Source organism: Polyodon spathula, chromosome 11 (genome assembly GCF_017654505.1).
Source record: "Polyodon spathula isolate WHYD16114869_AA chromosome 11, ASM1765450v1, whole genome shotgun sequence".
Taxonomy (NCBI): domain Eukaryota; kingdom Metazoa; phylum Chordata; class Actinopteri; order Acipenseriformes; family Polyodontidae; genus Polyodon; species Polyodon spathula.
In genome coordinates this window covers 6596687-6621451 of record NC_054544.1, presented here as the reverse complement: position 1 = coordinate 6621451, position 24765 = coordinate 6596687, and the positions used below count along the sequence as shown (strand labels likewise).

Below are 24765 nucleotides of genomic sequence, written 5' to 3'. Positions count from 1 at the left end.
GGTTAGTGCGTATTTTAATTAAGCACATCTGGTCAACAGAGATAAAAATCACACTAAACAAATGTTTTCAGACCTCCAGTGACGTACAGCTTTTTGGTTTTAAGTGAAATGGCTAGCTTGGTTTACCTCAGCACCTGACCTAAGAGGCCGAGACAGTGTTTGGGGAACATAACTGGTTGATGCATCAAGAGCTGATTCTGTTTGATATCCCATCAGTTTGAAGTGCTGGGGAACCTAGGGTTTAATAAAATGTAAAAATATACAAAAGAACACACACATCTCATTCAGATTTAGTTAGCTGAGAAAACCAGTTAAAGTAAACAGCTGTTTAAATCGTTAAAATGGAACCACAATGCAGTTCATTAATACATTTTATTATTATTAATAATAATAATAATAATAATAATAATAATAATAATATAGGATATGACATTCTGCACAAAGTATTACTTATGTATTTCTTATATGTTATTTTCATATTTTGATATAGCTTAAAGCATGTGTAACAAGCAAGACATTTGCAGTTTCTCGTATCTTGGCATCTAGGCAGATAGCCAACGTTAGCAGGTACCTAATCACAATGTGTGGACAAAGTGTGAAAACAGAACACCACAAACAAAGAACAGATTAGGTTAAGGCAGTCTGTAAAATGCTTAAATGTGACGCACTATAGAACGTTATAGATTTGGGTGAGTCTCCCCCCACCCCCTCTCCTTACCAGATGTGTTGAGGGTATGTGATAGTAAGGTGGATCCATGCTGATTGGAAGAAATGGGGGTGGAAATGCTAATATTCTTAGTATTCAATGTAATGTTTTTGTTTGAATCGACAGTCACTTCCTTGAATTGACTCCACATGACGTCTGTGTTGTGATGCAAGCGTATACATTGGTTCATGCCGTGACCGGCGCGTCTTTGCTTGCTTGTATCCAATGTTTATACGATTGTATTAACACTATTTCTTTTAAGCATATAAAGTATTTTTGATCAAAAATCATTTGTTGATTCATTCTCCCAACAATAATAATAATAATAATAATAATAACAACAAAAGAGCTTTTTAGGTCAAGGATTTAAAAATGATGGAACACAAACCTTTAAGTTGTAGAATGGCACAACTGGTTTAAATGTTACTTCAGTTGGTTTGACAGGTACAGGTCCCAGTGCGTGAGGAGCCTATGATTAGATGAATGCTCTTATTAAGAAACACTTTAGATATTTTTAAATACACGTTATCCCCTAAACCAGCCATTACAAAATATCTTTTGTTAGTTTAATATTATCCTTCTAGACAACCCTTTTCCTTGTCCTGCCAAGCTACATTGCCCAACAGATGTGGGATACGTTCATCCCAAAGTCCAACTGGCTCAACAGATATCCTGGAACTTAAAGATATTGTACAAGATAAAAACAAATGGTCTTTGGTACCCTTGAAGAAGATCCAATATCATACAGTACACACTCAATGTAAAGGCAAGTGCTGTTATTTTCTTGCCAGTGGTTAATGCTATGGCATACAACTAAGGAGAATTGTAATTTTCAAGATTACTTACAAGTTCATCAGTCTGGTTAGGGGGTGTGTAGCTGGGAAAAGAGAAAGGAAGCAAGTTTTCCAATGACAGTTTCATAAGGAATGGCTTATCTTCGACACCAACAGCTGGAAAGTCCATGCTGGAAAAGCTGTCCTCTGATGAATGCAAATACAGTTTTTGTTAGATGTCTGTATTTTATTTATATATTTTTTAAAGTAACATTCTAAAAGTTAATAAGAATCAACACATTAGAATATAAAATGTTTTGAGTCTGTATCACAATTATCATTCTTAGATTTTACTAATTGGATAATTATTTGGTTGAAAAATTCCTTGCTTACCTGCTACTGGTGTTTTACTGGTCTGTCTTTTAATACTTTGAACTGGATTGTTTAACGAAAGCAGCCTGCTGTTCATCCGACAACGTATCAAGATCTAGGAAATTGAACATACTGAAACAATATTCAAAAAGACTGAAATGTACATGAATTAACATTATTTACAGAGTTAAATATTGGATACTCAAAGCTTACAAAGTCTACATGGCACTTACTGTACATGCAAAAAACGTTTATAAAATATAAAGGTTTTATCATTAATAATTTTTTTATGCAGCATATAATTTTATGTATAATTTTATTTAAGGAAGTTGTATCCGCAGTCGGTAAGTGTAAGATGTGCCTGATGCTCTGGTCAGAACAAACCCTGTTTTCTTAAACATGATGTTGTTTATTGATAAATGCAGAATGCACATTACATACATTTTTATTGGAAACAATGTTAATGTTTACCAGAGTCCTCCTTTCTGCCAATTAATCCAGGACAATAACTCAGGAGATGTTCTTTAATATGTTGCTATTAAATCACAGAGCATGGACCATTATTCCTATATTTAGCAATGCCAAGTCTTTTTAGTGTGCAGATTGGCTGCTTACAGTACATAACAACCCTGTCATTAGTCATCATAACTGAAGCAAGATGGCTTTCACAGTTGGGCTTAGACATGTTTATGGTTCTTTGTCTTTTTTTCTAACTATAACTGCACCTCTCAAAATATAAAGACAACTGTTTGGCATAATGATGCCAACACTAATACATGTCTCCAGTAGGTGACAATTCCTCAAATGGTTTGTAAACATGTATTGTATAGTTACCAAAGACGGATCAACTTTTTGGGATGCGAAGAGTGATGTTTCTAAACATTGAAGGAAGTGTGCCTTTTTTACATCCTTGTTTAATCACTGACATAGCTTTGCATGTGCTTTATAAAGTGATTTGCTTATGTGATAATTTGATTTTGACTTTTTTTATAGACTTATTCGTTATGCCTCCTTAATAATAAACATGTCTTACAGTGGCTTGCAAAAATATTGACCCCCCTTGGCATTTTTCCTATTTTGTTGCCTTACAACCTGGAATTAAAATAGATTTTTTGGGGGTTTGTATCATTTGATTTACACAACATGCCTACCACTTTGAAGATGCAAAATATTTTTTATTGTGAAACAAACAAGAAATAAGGCAAAAAAACAGAAAACTTGAGCGTGCATAAGTATTCACCCCCCCAAAGTCAATACTTTGTAGAGCCACCTTTTGCAGCAATTACAGCTGCAAGTCTCTTGGGGTATGTATCTATAAGCTTGGCACATCTAGCCACTGGGATTTTTGCCCATTCTTCAAGGCAAAACTGCTCCAGCTCCTTCAAGTTGGATGGGTTCCGCTGGTGTACAGCAATCTTTAAGTCATACCACAGATTCTCAATTGGATTGAGGTCTGGGCTTTGACTAGGCCATTCCAAGACATTTAAATGTTTCCCCTTAAACCACTCGAGTGTTGCTTTAGCACTATGTTTAGGGTCATTGTCCTGCTAGAAGGTGAACCTCCTTCCCAGTCTCAAATCTCTGGAAGACTGAAACAGGTTTCCCTCAAGAATTTCCATGTATTTAGCACCATCCATCATTCCTTCAATTCTGATCAGTTTCCCAGTCCCTGCTGATGAAAAACATCCCCACAGTATGATGCTGCCACCACCATGCTTCACTGTGGGGATGGTGTTTGCAGGGTGATGAGAGGTGTTGGGTTTGCGCCAGACATAAAGTTTTCCTTGATGGCCAAAAAGCTCAATTTTAGTCTCATCTGACCAGAGTACCTTCTTCCATATGTTTGGGGAGTCTCCCACATGCCTTTTGGTGAACACCAAACGTGTTTGCTTATTTTTTTCTTTAAGCAATGGTTTTTTTTCTGGCCACTCTTCCGTAAAGCCTAGCTCTGTGGAGTGTACGGCTTAAAGTGGTCCTATGGACAGATACTTCAATCTCCGCTGTGGAGCTTTGCAGCTCCTTCAGGGTTATCTTTGGTCTCTTTGTTGCCTCTCTGATTAATGCCCTCCTTGCCTGGTCCATGAGTTTTGGTGGGCGGCCCTCTCTTGCCAGGTTTGTTGTGGTGCCATATTCTTTCCATTTTTTAATAATGGCTTTAATGGTGCTCCGTGGGATGTTCAAAGTTTCGGATATTTTTTTATAACCCAACCCTGATCTGTACTTCTCCACAACTTTGTCCCTGACCTGTTTGGAGAGCTCCTTGGTCTTCATGGTGCCCCTTGCTTAGTGGTGTTGCAGACTCTGTGGCCTTTCAGAACAGGTGTATATATACTGAGATCATGTGACAGATCATGTGACACTTAGATTGCACACAGGTGGACTTTATTTAACTAATTATGTGACCATTATGTCCATTACATGAAATCCAAATAAAAATACATTTTAATTCCAGGTTGTAAGGCAACAAAATAGGAGAAATGCCAAGGGGGGTCAATACTTTCGCAAGCCACTGTATGTGCATATAATTTGTAAGACCATGTTTAGCAAAATGCCATCCTACTCTGCATATTCACAGTGCTGCCACTGTGCCCATAGTACATTGTACAAGATGGTTTAATGTGAAAAAACACAGCAAAGACAGCTTCTACTTTTCCTGTGCTTTAGTGATCATAAAAGGCTATGTGCACATATTCATATATACAGGACAATGGGTTGTCTGCTATTCATCAACACACAAATGAGCTGGGTTCAGCTGCAGACTGGTGTATGTACAGTTTCAGGCTTCTATTATAGCCACTGACATAATGACTGATATACAAATATGGGATTAGGAATCAGCAATGTGGCATAGATAAGTGTTCTCAAAGCTGAATGTGAACTTTGTTCCTATAGTGTATTCATGAAAGAGATCGGCCTTGGGACATCAAAGACAGTCAACAGCATACACACACCCAAAGAACACATAGCAGTGCATGCTATAAAGATACTATTTCTGTTATTTTGCATTATAATAAAATCACCTGCACGAAACATTCATAATTGCACTTCAAGTTGCAGTGCATATATATCAGTATATTGGGCCCTGAGATTACACAGGTTGAAGAGAGATAGTAAACATCCACTTTCTTCATAGGGCAACAGCTAAATAGAGCTGAACTTTGAGACCTATTTTATTTCTGGGTTTACTCTCTTAATCCATCTAAGTAGAGGTAGATATGAATACACTTTGTTCAGAGAAGGTAGAGGTATGGACAAATTTCATAGACTTTGAACTAATAGTAATAATTACTTAAGGTGAACTTGAGGAGGTTCCAGTGTTTGTTTAATTTGTGAGTAAAGAAAATAGCACCCAAAAATAATGCTGATGGTTGCTATCCAATAGCCAGACTGGATTACTAGTTATTGCATTTTCATTGGTGATCATACAGAGTAAAAGCCTTACTTTTAAAAAAATACACATATCTTGTTTAAGAATAGGCTCAAAGTTATGCTACAAAGATTAAAGTACCACCATAAATCAATAATTACACCCCAAATATCCACAGGTCCCCACCCTCAAGTCATTTATTGTCTTAAAAGGAAAAATGAAAGGCACAATGGGCTCTGGACTCTTGACTGGAGGGTCGTGGATTCAATCCCAGGTGGGGGACACTGCTGCTGTACGCTTGAGCAAGGTACTTTACCTAGATTGCTCCAGTAAAAACCCAACTGTATAAATGGGAAATTGTATATAAAAATAATGTGACACCTTGTAACAGTTTTAAGTCACCCCGGATAAGGGCGTCTGCTAAGAAATAAATACTAATTAATAATAATAATAATAATAATAATAATAATAATAATAATAATAATAATAATAATAATAAGTTTTGGACTCAAGAGCTTTTAGAGATGCAATAGTAACATACCTTTCGAGCAGCCTGTTGGAAATGACTTAGGGCTCTGTGTCTCACTTCCCAGGGGTTGTTTGAATACACATCGAATTTTGGTATAGAGGTAGGAAACTGAAACAGATTTTTTTAAAGGTAAAATCAAAACAATACATTTATTTATGTATGTCTATATATGGTATGCATATACCACTTCATTTAAATAACATATGTACAGTTTACAAAGCTAATAATCTATATAACGTAGGCATGTGGTTCCCAAACTGTGTGTCAGGATCCAGAGGTGGGCGGTAGAACCCTACTGGGTTGGCCAAGGACGAAACATTACAGAAGGCTGTATAATTCAAATGACTGATTCTGTTAAATATTTATGCCCCATCAACAGCTAAAAGGAAACTAGTGGCAGTATAGTAAAGTAGGTTTGTTTGACAGAGGAAAGACCTTTGTTATTTTGAATGAACACTTAACATTTGTGTTACATATGTGTTAATGTTTGAACAAAAAGTATTATAATGGTCTGCTGTGCCAGATGGAGAGCAAAAATTGATTCTAGGCTAAACCAATTATACTGCATGTGTGATATCTACATTGGTAGAATCAGGTACACTGAAAACTTATTTTTAATACTAAGCAAAGTTGTTTAAGCTACACTTGTTAACCAAGTGTGTTACATTTGCTGGTCATTTACATAAAAGTGTATCTACCTGCCCCGCAGTTCGCAGAACTCGTCTGAATGACACCCGAGACTGGGTTCTTTCCAATTCTTTTTCTACAAATGGGTCCCCTCTTTTCACCTAAAAAAGCAAAACATATCTAGGCAGGTTATTATTTTAACATTATATACATCATGTTTAATAAATGAGAAACAGAAAAGGTGTATTTAAAAATGCACCATACAAAGAGAATATGTGTAAGACAGAAAGGAATGATTGACAAATATCCCAGATACTGCTATCAGACAAAAATGCTGCCTGGATATGGTTAGAAAGCAAAGCTGTTCGTAATCAAAGGAAACATTTACACTCATGTGTTCAGTTACAATATTATTTATGTTTTAAGCAGCTACATTTTTTATTTTTTTTTTAATTCAGGATGGTGTGTAGTAAATTTAAAGTGATCTATCATAACTGGCAAAAAGTCAAGATTCCAGAGGAAAACTATAACAAGAGAAGCTTGTGTAATGTCAAAGCAGAGTTATTTGTAATTTGTAATGAGCAAACCATGGATCCCACAAAATGGTACTTGTATCAATATAAACATATGGCAACATCATGGGAACTGATAATGTATGACAGTGTGCATTATGTGTGTGTGTGTGTGTGTGTGTGTGTGTGTGTGCAACCACATATTAATTTAAACACCCTGTCCAAATACTTCTTTATATATGGCCTTGGATAACTTGGTTCACCTTGTACTCATGCTGTGACAGCTCTCTGTCCAGCAGAATTTGCTTTTTCAAAGCTGTTGAAATTGGATCTTTGCCAAGATGCACTTGCCTAAATTAAGAAATAAAAAGAAAATTTCTATAGCATTATCATCAGTCAAAACAAGTAAATAGTTTTAAAACATAAAAACGAGAGTCGTTCACTTTTTCAGCCAAAAAAATAACTTTTAACGCATCATTCCAAGTTAAATTATAATTGTTTATACAAAAAAATTGCTAAACTATGAAAAGCTGTCATCACCCAAGGTGAACTATAGATGTAAAGTTGAGGAAAGCATGTGGGGAGACTGTAATAAACAGCAAGTTACCACAGTTATTCAGCTTCTCAGGGATCAACATTGGCCAGACACATTGCCATTTTAGTTTACAGCATTATTATGCATATAAAACCTCCAGCTCCGTATGTGGATATGTGTGTTTTTCTTTTCTCACTGAATGTACAGTAAATGGTTAGCATATAAGTTTAGTTCACAATAATATACATGTATTTTTCTTAATAAACAATCAAGGATAGCATTCTGTGATGTCATTCTCACCATCTCAGCTGATTGGCTCTTTCTTCCAGGACATCAAGGCGAACCCTTTGCTCAAATGAGGCTTCTTTCATTTGTCTTGTTTTGTGCCCTTCACCGGCATGGGACAGTGCTTAATGCAAGAATAATTGGAAGAATAAAACATGGACACAGGAGACATCTGTGATACATATTTAACTAAGGTATTGGATCATTATAAATATTTATAGACATTAAAATGTGTTAATTATTTCAAACTAGCTGAAGCAGCTCTGTTCAGATACAGTTTATACATTATGACAGCTTTTAACGCCACTAAGATCTGTTTTTCTCAAGAGGGATGACAGCAATAATGGTTGATAATTTGACCATTACTATGGGACACATGTAACCTCCAGACCAGGATTGTCATTGAAATTATCTCCATCCCCACTGATACATTCCATATTTTCATGACATTGTGTAGCGCTAGGAAACCAAACATATACACATTATTAGGAAGATAATTATGTGTGATTCCAGTTTCTTATTGATTGGTTTGTAAAACGCTTCAATGTGTAATAAAACATAATGCTACAGCTTGCTTAGTTAATGTTAATCATATACTTAGGTAAACAATATTTAATTTACTGATACTCCTGCTCTTAATTCACATTACCTTCTTTCATGTCTTTAGTTCGTAGCTTTCCTGGCTGCTCAATTAAAACTTTAGCCACGGAGCTATGATTTGATAAATCCACTGGAAGTTTTAGGTTCTGGCACACAATCTCCTATAATTTAGTCAAAGGAAAATGTTAATGTCATCACCCCATGAAAACAGATACCGGATTTCATTATTTTGAAATTGCTGCTGTTTCATTACCGTTGATTTTTCAGTAGACGGCACAGGTTTTAATTTTCTTTTTGTCCTGGATAAGTGTACCAGTGAAATTTTCTGGGGATCAAGCTGCTGCTTTAATAAAATGTTTTTTGTTTCCTCATCTTTGATCTTGGTTCTGAAAAAAAAACAAAAACAAAACAAAACAAAAAAATACAAGGTATATCTGAAAAAGGTCTGCGTCTTTCATATATCCAAAGGTTAAAATAAATGTCAGTGAAATGGTTCATTTCCACTGGGCAACAACCTGCAATGGAACTTTATTGAGAGAATTATAAAACACAGCTGTGTGCCAAACATAAAAAAAACATTATTTTGTTTTATTGTTTTTTTTTTAATTTGTTTTATACTCTGTCATATTGAACAAAAAGTACTTTTTAAGCAACAGTGATAGTGATGGAAACTTGGTTACTTTTTATAATCAGTATTTCTACTGCTAACAATTATAGTGATATATCTCTTCTGCAATTATTCAACACAAGATGAAGAAACATGCCATGTGATTAGCCTCTGATGTGGTCTCTCTCTGAAACTGTAAAAGTCAGCAGAGAACAAAAGTCTCTGTAACCTTTGAATTCCGTTTTAAGTACAGGCTAGATATCCACATCTAATCATATTAGAATTAATTTTAATCCAGCCTGTTATTTATTAATCTCTCAAAGCTGTAAACGTGAGTGAAAACATAGCTGCGGTAATTGATTGATTACAGTAATGTTCTCATGGGAACAGAAAAGAACAGGTATTTAAATTTAACGGCAGATGCAATGTTAAAGTTCAATATTAATGAAACGCCTACAGTATTTTCTTACATAATAAAATTAACATTTTTGCAGTTTAGAAACTCCAAATTCCCTCTCCATTGTCATGAGAATGTGACGCAGCATGTACATATCACGCACATTTCTCACATTGTAGGAAGTGTGTGGCCAAAACAGGGTACAAACTGAAAAGGGTGGGTAAATCGCTTTGGTGCTAAAAAGCCAAGCAAATCGACCAAACACAAAGGGTTTTTTGTGTTGAAGCATATCCGAAAGCCGTACCTTATGTTCATGAGACTTGAGCAGTGAAGATTCTGTTTCTGTTTGCACAACTTTTTACTATAACTAAAGGCTGTGTAAGCGCGCAGGTTGGACATTAAATTTTTGTGCAGCATTCTATTTTCGTAGTTCACCTTACACCTGTAGTATGCATTATGTAATTTGAAGTTTTTGATCACTTTATGTAGCACATGTTCAGAAACATGTCTGTCTCTTGTGAAAAATATCTGATGAAAGTAGTACAGTGTATGGCAACCTTCACTGATAAACCTTAAGACTTTCAAACACTGACTTCAATCAGAAAGCTCCACTGGCAGGCAGTACTACACGTTATGTGATATACATTAAATGTTTTGCTTAAGTTTCAGCTTACATAGCATCTATTGTTCACTAATGAGTAATAAATACAACTTTCAGACACCCAGAAGAAAACGAGTCTCACACTGCAGAAATGAGAGAAAAGGCAGGTTACTGAGAATCTTCTTGTGGGAGTCTGATGTTTCTCTAATTTTCCTAATAGTAATCCCTTCAACATGTATAGTACCTATGATAATCTCTTGTACTTCCACCAGAACCTTACAGTAACAAAGCTGTCTTTTTTTATTTTAAGATGCATTGGAAATAAGTCTATATAAAACAGGTGGCAGAGGTATTGTGTTACTGCTAATATCCTAGGTGATTATTAGAAATTGTACTATACAATGCTGAAGGAAGTAAATCATATTATAACACACTGAACAATCCGATAAAAAAACCCCAAAAAACAAAACAAAATATGTATTTACTTTGCCCATCATTATCGCTAATGTTGAAATTGATGAAAAGTCATTCATCAAATAACTTGACATGAAGGAGAAGCTCTAGTCATCCAAAACTAACCAACATTATTCTTGTTACTTCTTTCATCCTGATAATCAATGTTTAATGAAACCAAATATCTGTGCTACAATTCCAATTAAAGCACAGCATAATGACATCATTAGATTTTGATTTTAAAGTGCACTTTGACTTGAAATATTTATACTATGACAGTATAATTTTATCAACCAAAATATACAGCAAATATAGTGCACTAAAAGAAAAAAAAAATGATCTAAATAAAACTGTAAAGCTAAAATGAGGCATGTGCTATAACCCTGGGTCACTTACGGGTATAATATTGATGATGGAATCAAGGCAGCTGCAAGAATTATCAAGCAATATTGACTCTAAAGTATGCAGTCAGACTTATGCATGGATACACCAAACAGTTATTAAGTTATTGTCATTCTATAAATTGTAACAGCCTTCCAATAATTAGATGAACAGCAATCATTAATATTAAGCAAGCATTCTGTTGTCTAGAAAAAAAAAGTTCAACACCACATGGTTTTAACAACTGAACTACACATTTAATACTAAAAAATCAATATAGATTCCAGTCCAAGAAAAACGTGTTGTCTTGCTGAACAGATAAAGGATTAGAAAGAAGTAGACTAGGGTTACCTTAGTGCAAGGCACGGAGATGATGTCCCAGTGAAGGTGCAGACATAAGGCTTTGAATTGAATTGTGAGATTACAAGCTGCATTGTTGTCTGTGCTGTGGCATACTCAAATGGGGTAAATGTGACAACAACATCTATCTGCCCATTTGCTGGTATGATTCCTAAGAAACACAAAACAGTGATTGATGTACCTTTAACAGCATGATGAATACAGCTCCTAAGGTGAATAGGAACTAGCCTTTTAGAAAAATAAATATACTGTTTCAAGAACTTTTAAACAAAGGTGGCAAATCTGTGAGAAACCACTTCACAATTTAATGGCTGAATTTTAAAATGTTGTGTCTTTTTGACATGCAAGTTAACAACCAATTTAGGGAGAAAATAACCTCAACAATATAATGAGAATATCATGTTAGAATGGCAACACTATACAAAAAGAGCCTCTTGATGAAGTTGTATAACTTTTCATGTTTTTATATACAGAACAGTCAATGACAAAGGGTTTGCACTTGGTGTTCTAGTGCAGGTCTGTAGTTCCTGGGTTTGGGTTTCTGAAGAGGTCTGCAGGTCATATGAAATTCTATCCAAAAACACACACTAAGAGGGGCCTTATAAAGAATATCCTTTATACCATTTCAAAGTCATGGTCATACTATAAAAGCCCCCCCCCCTTTTTTTTTGGGGGTTGATGTGACAGGATGGCTTTGTAGTGACGTACCCAGACCAGGAAGCTGACACAGAGGCACCCAGGCAGGTACTTGCGGGTCGATGTGCTGGGGCGCATTTTTGTTTAAATAAAAAAATAAACCAAACAAAATACTTTTACAAAACCACTGCTAACAGAGCAAAATAAAAGGTTAAAACAAAAACAAAGTCTTAAACACAAAATATTCTGACACCCAAAAACAAGTACTGTGCTTCCTGCACGTGTAGCAATTGTTTTCGTTTCATTTTCTCTCGAATACCTCCTCTCTTGCACTTGAACTTTAAAAAGGTGCCTCATTAAAACAGTTTACAGGTTCAAGTAGTGATGAATCACTTGTTGGGGATCTGGACTTTAAGAGAGATCTGATTTTGACAAGCAGCACTGGTCATTGTCATATGATGAAATGCTTCAGACTGCTTGTTTAAACAGCTACTGTTAGGCTGAAAATCTGGAGTATATTAGTTTGATTAAATTAGCTTAGATATAATAAAAATCTATTCCAGTAAAAGATACATTTAGTTTGATTGTATTTTTTCCACTACATAATATACCATAAAACACCTAGAGCACAATATGTACAAGTTCTATTTGTATCAGCCCTTATTTACTGGGTTAGTAGGCACATATTTTTTATCTATAGCAGTGGCTCTTTCAGACTAATTCAGAGCCAAACCCTTCTTTAATTTTACTGCCATTACATAATGGGCTGGACTCTGGACTGGTCAATCCAATGGACTGAAGACCTCACAAGTGAGTACTAAAAATTAAATCATTTTTTCTAAAATGCCTTTAGATCCTCTTGTTTCATCATTGTCTTGGCTTTATTATCGAGAGGATTGTAGATTGTTGAAAGACCATTCCATCAGACAATACACTATATTACACTGTGTAACAATTATTATTATTTTTTTGTTCCTGGGTAGTAAGTGTTATTTCCTAATTGCTTATGCCTCAAAAGTATAGAAAATGGCTATTATTCCCCACAAACTTTGCTTTTGTGACCAGGACAGTGATATTTAAAAATATCACTATTTCCAATGGGAAAACGGGCGAATGTGTGTCTTTTCGTTCACATAAAGTCAGAAAAAAACAACATATGAATCCAAATTAACATGTATTTATATTAGAGTAATACAAAAAAGACTACAAAAGATTTAGAAGTGAGTAGTTTTTCGAGATTTACGATTATACTGTATTTACAGTATTTAAAGTTTATTATTGTAGGCTGGCAAGCCAGCCATTGTGCTTACATTAAATACAACCTTACAATAATAAAATATTTCTTGGCTTGACAACCTCATGGATGTACATTAATCTTTATAAGCTGTAGGCTTGCAATATGCTTTGCTGACAAACTAATACAATAATTTAATCTGAAGGATGAAGGATACATGCAGTCTGTACTCGGATGTTCCATCTGTTACATTCATTTCACCTAATACTGTTTACCTAAATGACACAGTGCTTATGGCTTCCGTGTACAACAGGGAGCAGATGATAAAATTCTTCAATTATACATGGAAAGATGAACGACTTCTGTCAAAAAGTGAAACTGCCAATCTAACACCCTACAATGGCTCATTTTCAGATGACATGCTTTGAGAGACAACAACAAAAATAAAGAAACAAAAGAACTTGCTGGCAAATATGAACATATTGGCCCCTGAGCTATTTTTACTTCATTTTGAATGATAATGGTTTTGTAATTAAATCTTTTAATTTTGGGTTTGCAAGTGTAATGCCAAGTGTTATTGAATGTTGTTAATATGACCGTCATTCATCTTGTGGAAGGCTTACATCTATAATCTAAAATGAACAGCAAAGTGCAGCATTTTAACAAGGAAACAAAACACTTCTTGACAGATGGCATCCTTCGTGTTGGATTGTCTACAGCTCTACGTGTTAGACTGGGCTGTCAGAATGTTCCTAGCATAAGCAGCACTGTTTCTATCTTAACCATTGTATATCTGTTACCCAAAACACAAAAAATCAACAAATGTGGACAAAAATATAACTTACCTGAAAGTGGTTCAATGGTAAAGGCTTTGTGAGGCTGAATACTGCAAATCTCAAACTCAAAGTCAATCGGACAGCTGCAGCTCAGAGGGATAATATGGGTCTTGCTGTAGGAGTAAAAATATGTGTATGGTTTACTGTATAAGATGACAGGAAACTAAAATACAGTTAATGGTAATTCTGGTATAGTTCAGAGAGAATAGGGCCAGTGTATCTAGCATGTATAGATCAAAAGCTTCCCTTTAGAACCTCTAAGCTTCCAATAGACTCAGCTTTGGTGTTTTTTACCATATTTTACGATTTGCAGTTTTTTCACTACTTAGATGTGACTTACAGCAGACCCTAATTTGCTCACTTGCTTCTCATGGACTGGTTACAGAAGTTCTCTGGTAGGTTCAAAACAGAGCATTAATATTTCTATGGAAATTTACATTGTCAACTGAAATATTTTATGCTTGGGTTTTTAAGATTAACATGTCTTGGCACTTGTCCACTTTCATATACAGCCCCAAAATGCTGGGGCTCCAGATGATTAATGAAAGGAAGGCAGCACACTTGGAAAGAACATTTAATAATGCCCTTGGCACAAAAGAAATACTATGAAATTGCAAGCTCTCTAAAAATAATTAGCACATATATTTAGAATAACATTACACTTTTTCATGAATATTGATAAAGATGATGAATGTTAATCACGTGTGTTACATGAAGACACAAGCTGAAAGGGTAAAAATATATGGTTACCCCAGGCAAACCATAGCAAATGCATACAATAAGCATAGCAAACACATGATAAACTGCAAAATTAATGTGCAAATTGACACTTGATTAGGTTGAGAAAAAATGGTTTGGTTGTGTTTATAGTAAGACTTCGACCGATACAGAAAAGTACTATAGATATTGTTTTAATTTCTGTTAATTACAAAGTGGCAAGGAGCTCAGTGTTTTCAAAACAGAAGCTACCAGTTAGACACAGCTGCAGCTGACTACACTTTAACTAGACCTAAATGGAATTTGTACGTATTGTTTAACACTCATTGCATTTTAATTACAGGTTGCAAAGCAAATATCTATTAGGCTTTGCTATTTATTAGATTATTTTTACCCTTTGCAATAGAGGTGTTTTTGTGCCTGTTAATCCCCATGACATAAAATAAATAAATTAGGAAAATGGGATTTCACAATTTTATGAAGCTGCTGGCAGGCACATGGGCCATGTAAATAACAAGTATATAATTTATCAAGGCCATATAATCATGTATAAACATTTGCTAATACATGTCACATAAAGAATGAAAAGTGTAACATTGTTAATAAAACATCAAAGCGAAAATACTTCCTTTCTTGTGCCTATTATTTCACAATTTTTCTTTCGATTTTACATCACAGCTGTTTCCTTTCTGCGATCTAGTGTTGTTAATCCCTAAGATCTATTTTCAGTACAAAAGGCTCACCATTCAAAAAAAAAAAAAAAAGATAAACAATCACTAATAGCAGTCCTAATGGGTTGCAATTATTTTATGTTATTATGTGACAAAAAACCTTTCACACTAACGGGAATGTTCATATAAAGATGTGATATCTACTAAAGGGGCTATATGATACAAATTATTGGAACTAACATGAAATTTGGAATTTAGAAATTATGACAGTAAGCTAAAAAAAAAGAACAAATAACAGTTCTGAATATTTACATTAATGGATTACTTGGCTATATATATATATATATATATATATATATATATATATATATATATATATATATATATATATAGACAAATATTCAATATGTAAAAGATTTCTATTATAATGACATGTAAAACAAATTAAATATTACTTATTTTCTACAAGACATATTGACCTTATTCCAGAAACCTTATTCCAGAAGGCTGAAAGATTTGACTTAACTATAACAAATCTAGATACAAATATCCATACATTAATACTGAAACAAATATCAAATAACAATGACAAAATATACTCCAGATCTTCAAATACATTTAAATGAATGGTTATTGTGTGGAGCATTTTCTGCAGGCATTGTTTTATATTATAGTTCTACATCTCCACACGAAATAGTATTAGCAAGCTTGCAACTTTCTTGTACTTATTTATGCACTGGGAAACATCTGAATTACTCCATGTTCTACATTTTGTCGGTAAACCTCCCTCGTTTTAATAGGAGCAATGGCTCTTGTCTGATGGCCAACACACATAAATCTGTGCACTAAAACTGACAGTTTATCTGCAACATACAAAACCCAATATAGTCAATGTTATTGTCTTTTCTGGAACACATTTATCACATGCTGACGTTGGAGATCGTAAAACGTTACACTAGGAATCCTGTGTGAACCAGCAGCAGGGTATCAAGCTCTATCATAAAAAAGATGTGTGCCTTCATAGCTTTGTAGTCTTCCTATGAGAAATAAAGCTTAGCCACCTGTAAACACATTACAATATCTTCCAAACTATATTGCAAAATAGACAGAACAGGAGATGTCTCCTTTCAAAATGCATCTGATAATCAATACAAATATCAATAAATGTGTAGATCTATCAAGATAATAAATGTTGAGATTACTGTTACTACAATCTGCCATGCAAATATAAAATGTAAAAACAGGGAAAGACAATAAATCAACTAAATATATGGCACAAATACTGGCACATGGAAGAAAAGTATTTTCAAACAAATAGGTATTCTTTAACATCTTCCATATTTTGACTATAGACCTTTAACATAGACTTGGTAGTCTATTGACTGTCCTATAGGTGAAATGACTAATATATCTACTATCTTGCTAAACTGCAGTTACTGCTCATATACAGATGGCATTGCAATTGGCAATGGGTCAGTTGTATATAGTCAACAACCATGTGAGCTGACAAAGTGCAAAAATGTTTATGAAAGCGTATGACTACAACAAATATTCAAATAGCATGAAACACCTGTAACAAATAAAGAGTCTGTAAATATACATCTCCCTTATAAAGGTGTACCAAAGTAAAAGCATAAGTATAAACAAGCATTGTGATGCCCAGAGAGGTATGTTAAACTGCATAATTACTGTCGGAAACTTTTATAAGGGACAGATAGTCCTTAAAAGACATAGAACTTAAACAAACAGCCAAAAAAAAAAAAATGAAAACCTAGTGCAGTGATAAGGCACATCAACTACAAAGAGAAACTGGTTCAATTGGTCTTCCAACATTACTTTTCCAATCTGTTGGACACATTCAAATGTCTGTACAATCCTTTATGGAAATATAAATCAGGGATTTTCTGTCCAACGTTCACCACACTGTGTCACCTCACCGAGGCAAGTCACCAAAATAACTCACATGTTTCACAATGCATGCATGCATTCACCCGTTTACTTACTTTCATTTTAAATCACACGCCATGTAAACAGATTTAAACAAATAACTGTGCTCTTACACACACAAAAAACATGATAAAATAAAATATTTGACTAATTTATGTTACAATTCCAGTTTCCATTCCATGAAAGCAGGAAAAGTCTCACTAATCTTTCTGTATTTGTTTTAAAATAGTTAAAAAGGTAAACAAACAACTAAATTAAGACCAAAGACAATTACGACACCTGTTTCCCACATCATAAGTTACAAAGCTTACTGAGGGTAAATTCTTAAGTCGCAGCAAATAAATGTCTGAATATGCTGTTAGCTTCACTGTGAGTGTGAGTCACTGATCCAATTTATCAGCACGGGAGAACACAGGATATGACTGATGACTACAACCAAGAAATAAAAAAGAATTATAAAGATGCAGTGTTCCCTTAACCATGTTTAATTTTAAACTACAATACAATGCCTTGGTAAACTGATAGTTGACAATAGGTTGACGATAGCAAATAGTTGACCTTCATGAAAGTCCAGGTTATTTATTTGAAAAGATGGGAGGAACTTTTGAGACGTGTTAATCTGGTAGGAATACATGGCTACCGAATATTGCAATATACTTAATATCAATACATTTTAGACTTTCATGTCTTTTCAATATCAATACAGTTTATACATTTTTTTTTGCAGTATCATTGTTGTAATCAGCAATAATAAAGATAAAAGACACCAATTACTGTTAACAGCTCCTAATCCCAAAGGAGGAAGAATCTTAAATGTTTACGCATTTTATTATTATTTTTTCTTTATGGTCTGCTGTTTGCAGATAATAACTTGCTGAATGTTTATTCACCAACCGTTTGTGAGCTATCTCTTATCTTGTTTATTATCAAGATTGTCTTTTTAATAAACTTGTACCACGTATACCTTGACACAGACAATCTGACTGCATATTGAGTTCTGAACCTTGATTATTTATTTTTTGTTAAAGAGGTTATGTGCACAAAAATATTGTCTTCTACCATAAGAGATGTTCAACCATACAATACATGCTGTATTCACTTTTTGAATAGCTATCTAACAGGACACATTTATTCCAACAGTATTTTTTTTTTTTTTTTTTTTTAAATATATACAATATCAAGACAAATGCAGATATATAGGACAAATATATTTTCTAAACTTTCATTTTTCTAAAGAGTTTTCTTTCACCAATCTTTTGACTCCAATTCATGTTACCTTCATAATTTGCTCAGAACCTGATTCGCTATGACAATTTGTATGGTTTATAATAAAACAATAACGACAAGACACGTACATAATAACTAGATAACAGTCTTTCAAGTGGATAAAGTGACTTTATTAAAGTCTGAAACAGCCGAGGGAGACCGTTATCTGCAAGTACAATGAAGACAGAAGAATGTGCCTGAACATATAACTTTGAGTATGAATGTGAATTACTAAGAGACCGGAGGTGTTTACTATTATCTAATTGTGATTAAGGGCCTTGGTATAAAAAAATAAATACAATTGCCACTGACTTGGTGTGTACCAATGAGCCTGGATATTACAGTAACTTATTTAGTAAATATAATACTGTACATGCAACTATGTCGCCGCGACCCTCATCAGGAGAAGTGGAATGATAATGGATGGATGTATGTAACTATGTAGTTAAGGTTTTTATAATTGACTTTAATTACTTTATGACAATGAAATAGAAATGATATATATGAAGTTGGAATGCCCAATTATTATTTTTTTTTCTCATGCACCGCAGTGATTCCCCACACAGCTCAGGCTACCAGCCTCTGGAGGACAAAGACCAGCCCAGCAAATCTCCGTTGCCAAGCTCACTCGGCACCTGGCCTGTAGGGGTTGCCATAGAGCGGTGAGGAGAAACAGTCTAAGCCGGATCCCACCTCCCCAACCCCGGGCGGCACCCCCCCAGAGTCCCCAGCAAAGACTGGCTACCTTGCACAACCAGAATTTGAACTGGCAATCTCTGGTTGTATGACTCACTCTGCACGCTGCACGCCAGGGCTTTTACCAGGTGAGCCATTTGGGGGCCATAAAATTATATTTAAACAAAATAAAAGAAAATATTGATTAGGTCAACATCCCAATATCCAAAATCAATATAGAAACTGCCAGTTACTAGCAAATGCTACTATGCATTTAATGTTAATATTTACCTCTGCCCGAGGGGAACACTGGAGAGGTTAATGTGTGAAGGGAAGTCCAAATCGTTTATCACTGGATATGCATGTATAGGAATGAGAAGGGTATCATCCTAGAAAACATAACACATTTCCTCTTATTGGATGTAAATTAAAATGTTTGACATCACATTTAAATCATCATCAGGTCTTCAGCATGCATCAAGTTTGTAATGGAAACTTGCTGCGTTCAGGTTCAGTAGTAAGGCAAAATCCACTCATGCTCGCAAAGTAAATATTTTTTAGCCACTGCATTCTTTCCCCAAACAAAAAAGAATGACAAAACCTACTTCATAAACAAATTTGTCACAACTAGAACACTAACACCCCCTTTAATGCTCATTTTATTTAACCAAGGACGAGACAGAAACTAGAACTAATCGAAAAAGTTCTCAACATCACTCCAGAGAGTTTGTGTCACACAAAAACCAAACAAGTCTGATATCATCCACAAGCCTGAACACACTCATCCGTCTCAAACAAAAGTTTTAAAAGGGTTAAGGCATACCTGATACAACCTGATATTACCTACTGTACATTGCATTTTCATAGCCTTAGCTTAATACTGAAAATCAATATTAAAAAACAAAGCTTTGTGACCTCTGAGTATAAGACCCAATATGCAGTTTAATAATTTATTAGACAGACTGCGGCTGTAGCTTTTCAAACTGTATATTATGTTTTATCAATTTATGATCTGTTCTTCGGTAGAGACTTAAAACTGAGGTCCTATTGTAAGTGACTCTGCAGCAGCAGTTGTGATGTATAGTTCACCCCCTAGTCTCTGTAAGTCGCTTTGGATAAAGCGTTTGCAAAATGACAAAATAATAACAATAATAATAATAATAATAATAATAATAAATAATAATAATAATAATAATAATCTCATTTTAACAAAAGAAAAATATATACAGTATCCTATTTGGAAATATGCAATATTGAATTAAACATGATTTGCCCAATGCTGCTTGCATTAGCATTAATAGCAGCAGTAAATAACTGCTCAGACACTCACCTTACAGTGAACACGGATACTGTCATAAAAGTATCGCCATTCATCAGGGCAAAATTGGACTGTAACTGTGTAAGAAAGCCCAGGGACCAATCGATACTATAAGGAGCAAAAGAAACGTACATTATGAAGCATTTATCTTTTTGCTTTAATAAACAAGCCTGCAAAAACCTCTTTTTTTTTTTTTAAAGTTCACCTTTTTGGAATACTTGATATGAAAGTATTTTGTTTGTGTTGGCAAAATATGGATATTTATTACATCAGAGGAAATATTCACCAGGTTCTGTAAAAAGAAAAAACAGTGATTACATTTATTATTTTATTAAGTGTTAAAAAAATAACAGCACAGTAATAGTACATTATCATATATATATATATATATTATATTATATATATATATATAATATTGCTAAAAACTTATTTTTTGGGTAATGTTTAACTACTACCCATTTTACTGGGTTAAAGCGTTTAATTTGTCGCTTTTTTTCTGAACAAAAAAAAGCTGTTGATAGATACAATAACTACATCAGATTGCAGTCAGATAAAATGCATATTGCTCCAAATAAAGTCACTGATATATAATCATTTTTAAATTATAAATCCAAACAGTGTTATTTATATGGAGAACAAACTATTTTCCTTCATGTGGGATGGACCGTGTTTGTTTTGACAATTGCATGTACATAGCACTACTGTATATCTATAGATTTCAATATTGACCAGTACACCAGGAGTGAGTATCATTCCAATGGGACCTTTTCCTCAAATGCAACCCTGTTTATTTAAATGAGCTTCCAAAACCAGGATTTACCAAGGACTACATTTTAATTATGGCACTGATATCCTTAAAACAGTTTTTGAAAACTAAATACCGAAAAATATGATACCATGTGCAATTATTTAATGCTAGGGATAATACACAGGTAGCATAGAGAGCATGTATACAAGCGAATAGAGAGTACTGTGCAGGAAGTTTCATGTACTTTGAATAGTAACAAATCACGATAGTGTGAAACTACAGGTTGTAATTCCTAGAAAAAGGTTCAATGAAAGATGTTCAAAAGGAGAACAAACGTTTCAAAAAAACGTCAGAATAACAACAGTAATAATAACAATAAAAAACAAAAACATGTCATGCCAGGTTAAATATAGTTCAGCTGTGCAAAACTGAATATTAGAGTCAGGATTTGTATGTATTTTTGTGCTCTGAACTCACCAGGACCTGTTGATAACTCTTCCCCAGTTCAAAACCACCAAAATGCAGCACAGCAGGCACTGCCTCAATAGCATTGTTTTTCTGTAGTTTAGCATAAACCTCTGGAAGAAAGGATGAAATATTTAAAGATCAAAACATCAAATCACTGTTAATTAAACAAGCAACGTGGAAAAAAGCCACCTGAACCAAAATGTTATTACCAATTGAATGAGAACAATCCAAGGACTGCAATGGAGCTCTCTCAATGCTGATACCGTAACCTTGTGCTTATTCTTAAGGCTGAATTGTTTATAATCAGATTATATCAGCAATGAGGACACAACGAAATACAGATTTTTTTTTTAAATACATTATGGTGGTGATGAAAGGTTCTGCATTGGCATAGCTTGAGACTGAATTATGTTCTATGCACAGGGAGAGGTATAGAAATAGCAATGTGAGCTACTAGCATGCCTCAAGTCTGTACTGAAGAAATACTTATTTTTGATACTTTGTGCCCATTACCAATCGTGCAAAATAGTGTTTCTCTTTTTTAACTTGATTACACTGCTAGTTTATGTTAGAAATCCAGACTCCATCCACACAAGAGGTAAAAGGCATTAACTTACTGCACCACCTACACTGCCCTAAAGGCTTTTATTAATCAGTTAAAAATATAAAAAATATATATAGTTAACAATATAGACCTGTATTCTTTTGCCCTAGGTATAAAATATAATGTCATACTTGTTTCCAAAAGGTGATTTGGTACTTCTTTTCCTTTCCTGAATTCTTCCACCAGCTGGCCCAATGGGAGAGGTGTTTTTTTCTTAAAGGTCTTACTAAATTGTAGATCTGGTTGAACCACCTCCATTGTTTCCACAGCTCTTTTAGCAGCTCAACAAAGCAGGGCTTTCAGAACCTTTGTGTGAATAAAAAAAAAAAAAAAAAAAAAAAAAAAAATAATAATAATAATAATAAAGGTTTATCTCATCTAAAAACACAATATTTTTGTTTAAATATTTAAACTTGTTTGGGACAGTTGTCAAGTGACCTTACACTTGACCTCACAAGACTGTTCATTTCTGTAAAGGGAATCACTAAACTGTACAGCATATAAAAATACCAGGGCCATAAAACAGCGTTTTTCTTACAGTAAGAAATTAAGATATAAATCAAAATACAAAATGTAAGATTCGTAAACAGCTTTAAAATGGGTTATGTCCCTATTTAAAGCTAACATGAGAATTTCAGAAGTCTTTCCTGGAATCTGTTTGCATTACCTATAGGTCTCACATGAGCATTTTTGTAAGGAACACGTTATGTATCTTTTTGGTTAAAAAATCAGGTAAACAAAATCCTCAGCTTGATTGCCTTACTTTGCGATAGTATTTTCTTCCTAGTTCATTTTAACTCAACAGTCAAAGCATGTCAGTCAAATGGGGAAGCAGCAGGCTGGTTAATGACAGGAGAGGTGGCACTGAAAGGGTTTGAGACCTACATCACGAATAGAAATGCACAACTGTTACAAATCATTCTTCTGAGAGCTAAAACTAAATATACCAACATTTCTTAAGAAATCAAACACTAAGCAACGTGAGTTACTTAGTTTTCCACTTTTGTTTTTAGTAAGATTTAAAACAGAAGAGCTATTTTTATCTCTAAAGACTTTACGGAGGTATTGTAAAGCGCAATAAATCCTTGGTAAATTCACAGTACACGAAGCAGGGTTATGTTGCATTTTCAAATGCGAATTTTAACACTTTTTAAACGTTAACCAACTTCAATGCTGTGTGACTGCGCGTACTTCACCAATACACTTGTTTCAATTTAAAGATGATTATAATATGGGCTGTTAAGAGTTACACATATTATCGTACACAAAAACATAAAAAAAAAAAACCCAAACAAACAAAAAAACAATGTAGTAACCCATTCCAAATACATACTGTACAGGCATAAGATATAATAGGTACATATTTACGTTTTTCAAAAATATTTCCCTCCAAAAGTCTCAGTAAAAACGCTGCTTTTCCTGAATTTTAATAAAAGTAAACACTGTACCTCTTCCACTACTGTGCAAAAACGAATGCACAACTTCCTCCAAACATTCTCGTCGCCATGGTAATACTAGTTACCAACTTCCTGGCTGGGACGTAAACTGGGTGGAGCGTTTACTTAATCAGCAGGCCTGCGTTGCATGAGCAGTGAGGTTATAGCAGGTGGTATTGTGTTTGTTACTGTGGCAATAAGCTGTTATTTACGAATGTTACAGTCGTACAAAGCGGCCACTGAACATGCCGCGTATTGTGTGGTTTTGACAGACTCGATATCAGTGGAGAAGACATGGACTTGTACGTAGGTGAAGTTGTTCAGATAAGCAGATGTGTCACTGTAAAAAGCACCCCCATTTACTGTTGTGGTCGAGTATTTGCACTGCAGTGTGTGAAAAGTACAGGTGCTGCTGGTCTGCCCAGCAGGGTGAAGTTGTTTTAATACTGGACACGAATCACAACTGTCACGCACTTGGTAATACAATTGCTCCAGCTTCAAGTCCTACTAAAAAATAAATACAAATAAGCGCAGGAATTCTTTATAATTTACAAGGTATATGCATTGTACCGTCCTAAATATAGAAGCAAAAATCTGCCGTGGTTACCTTAACCCTTTAAAGATATCTTTAAATGACTTCCTGTTAATTTAGAGATGTCTTAAATAAATTATAAATATCTTAAAACATATAGCATTTTCTCAGGAATTCATTTTCAGAGATCTGAAAATAACGTGCCTTGGATAAAGGCAACTGCCAAATAAATACATACATCTACAGACTGTGTTCCACTTATTGCTGTATTCCACACATCTCTTCAGCTTCTCTTAATTTTTGCTGGACAAAATGCTGAATATAGTGAAAAGTGTTGAACTTAAGTAATGTTAAAACTTTACAATGCATTAGTAAGACCTCATCTAGAATAATGTGTTCAGTTCTGGTCACCTCACTACAAAAAGGATATTGCTGCTCTAGAAAGAGTGCAAAGAAGAGCGACCAGATTTATTCCTGGCTTTAAAAGGCATGTCATATGCAGACAATCTAAAATAACTGAATCTACTCAGTCTTGCACAAGGAAGACTATGCGACGATCTGATTCAAGCATT

The 24765-nt window shown here is 34.5% G+C and overlaps 1 protein-coding gene across 2 annotated transcripts in view; it reads right to left on the bottom strand.

Annotated features, from left to right (window-relative positions):
- The window catches only part of cfap221 (cilia and flagella associated protein 221), a 30227-nt gene extending 6502 nt beyond the window's left edge, over positions 1-23725 (bottom strand). The window contains exons 1-19 of one of the 2 annotated variants that reach the window (XM_041262833.1): positions 23674-23725; positions 22989-23106; positions 22357-22531; positions 21631-21731; positions 20611-20697; positions 20418-20513; positions 19379-19476; positions 13821-13924; positions 11097-11256; positions 8560-8692; positions 8356-8467; positions 7722-7830; positions 7150-7237; positions 6446-6535; positions 5760-5855; positions 1873-1966; positions 1553-1686; positions 1095-1175; positions 127-234 (exon numbers count right to left, since the gene is read on the bottom strand). In XM_041262833.1, the coding sequence (XP_041118767.1) occupies positions 127-234; positions 1095-1175; positions 1553-1686; positions 1873-1966; positions 5760-5855; positions 6446-6535; positions 7150-7237; positions 7722-7830; positions 8356-8467; positions 8560-8692; positions 11097-11256; positions 13821-13924; positions 19379-19476; positions 20418-20513; positions 20611-20697; positions 21631-21731; positions 22357-22483 (1818 nt within the window). In that variant the 5' untranslated portion in view covers positions 22484-22531; positions 22989-23106; positions 23674-23725. Of the gene's footprint in view, positions 1-126; positions 235-1094; positions 1176-1552; positions 1687-1872; positions 1967-5759; positions 5856-6445; positions 6536-7149; positions 7238-7721; positions 7831-8355; positions 8468-8559; positions 8693-11096; positions 11257-13820; positions 13925-19378; positions 19477-20417; positions 20514-20610; positions 20698-21630; positions 21732-22356; positions 22532-22988; positions 23107-23593 lie in introns of both variants that reach the window. The other variant, XM_041262832.1, reaches the window with a different exon arrangement.
- Between the last annotated feature and the right edge of the window lie 1040 nt (positions 23726-24765).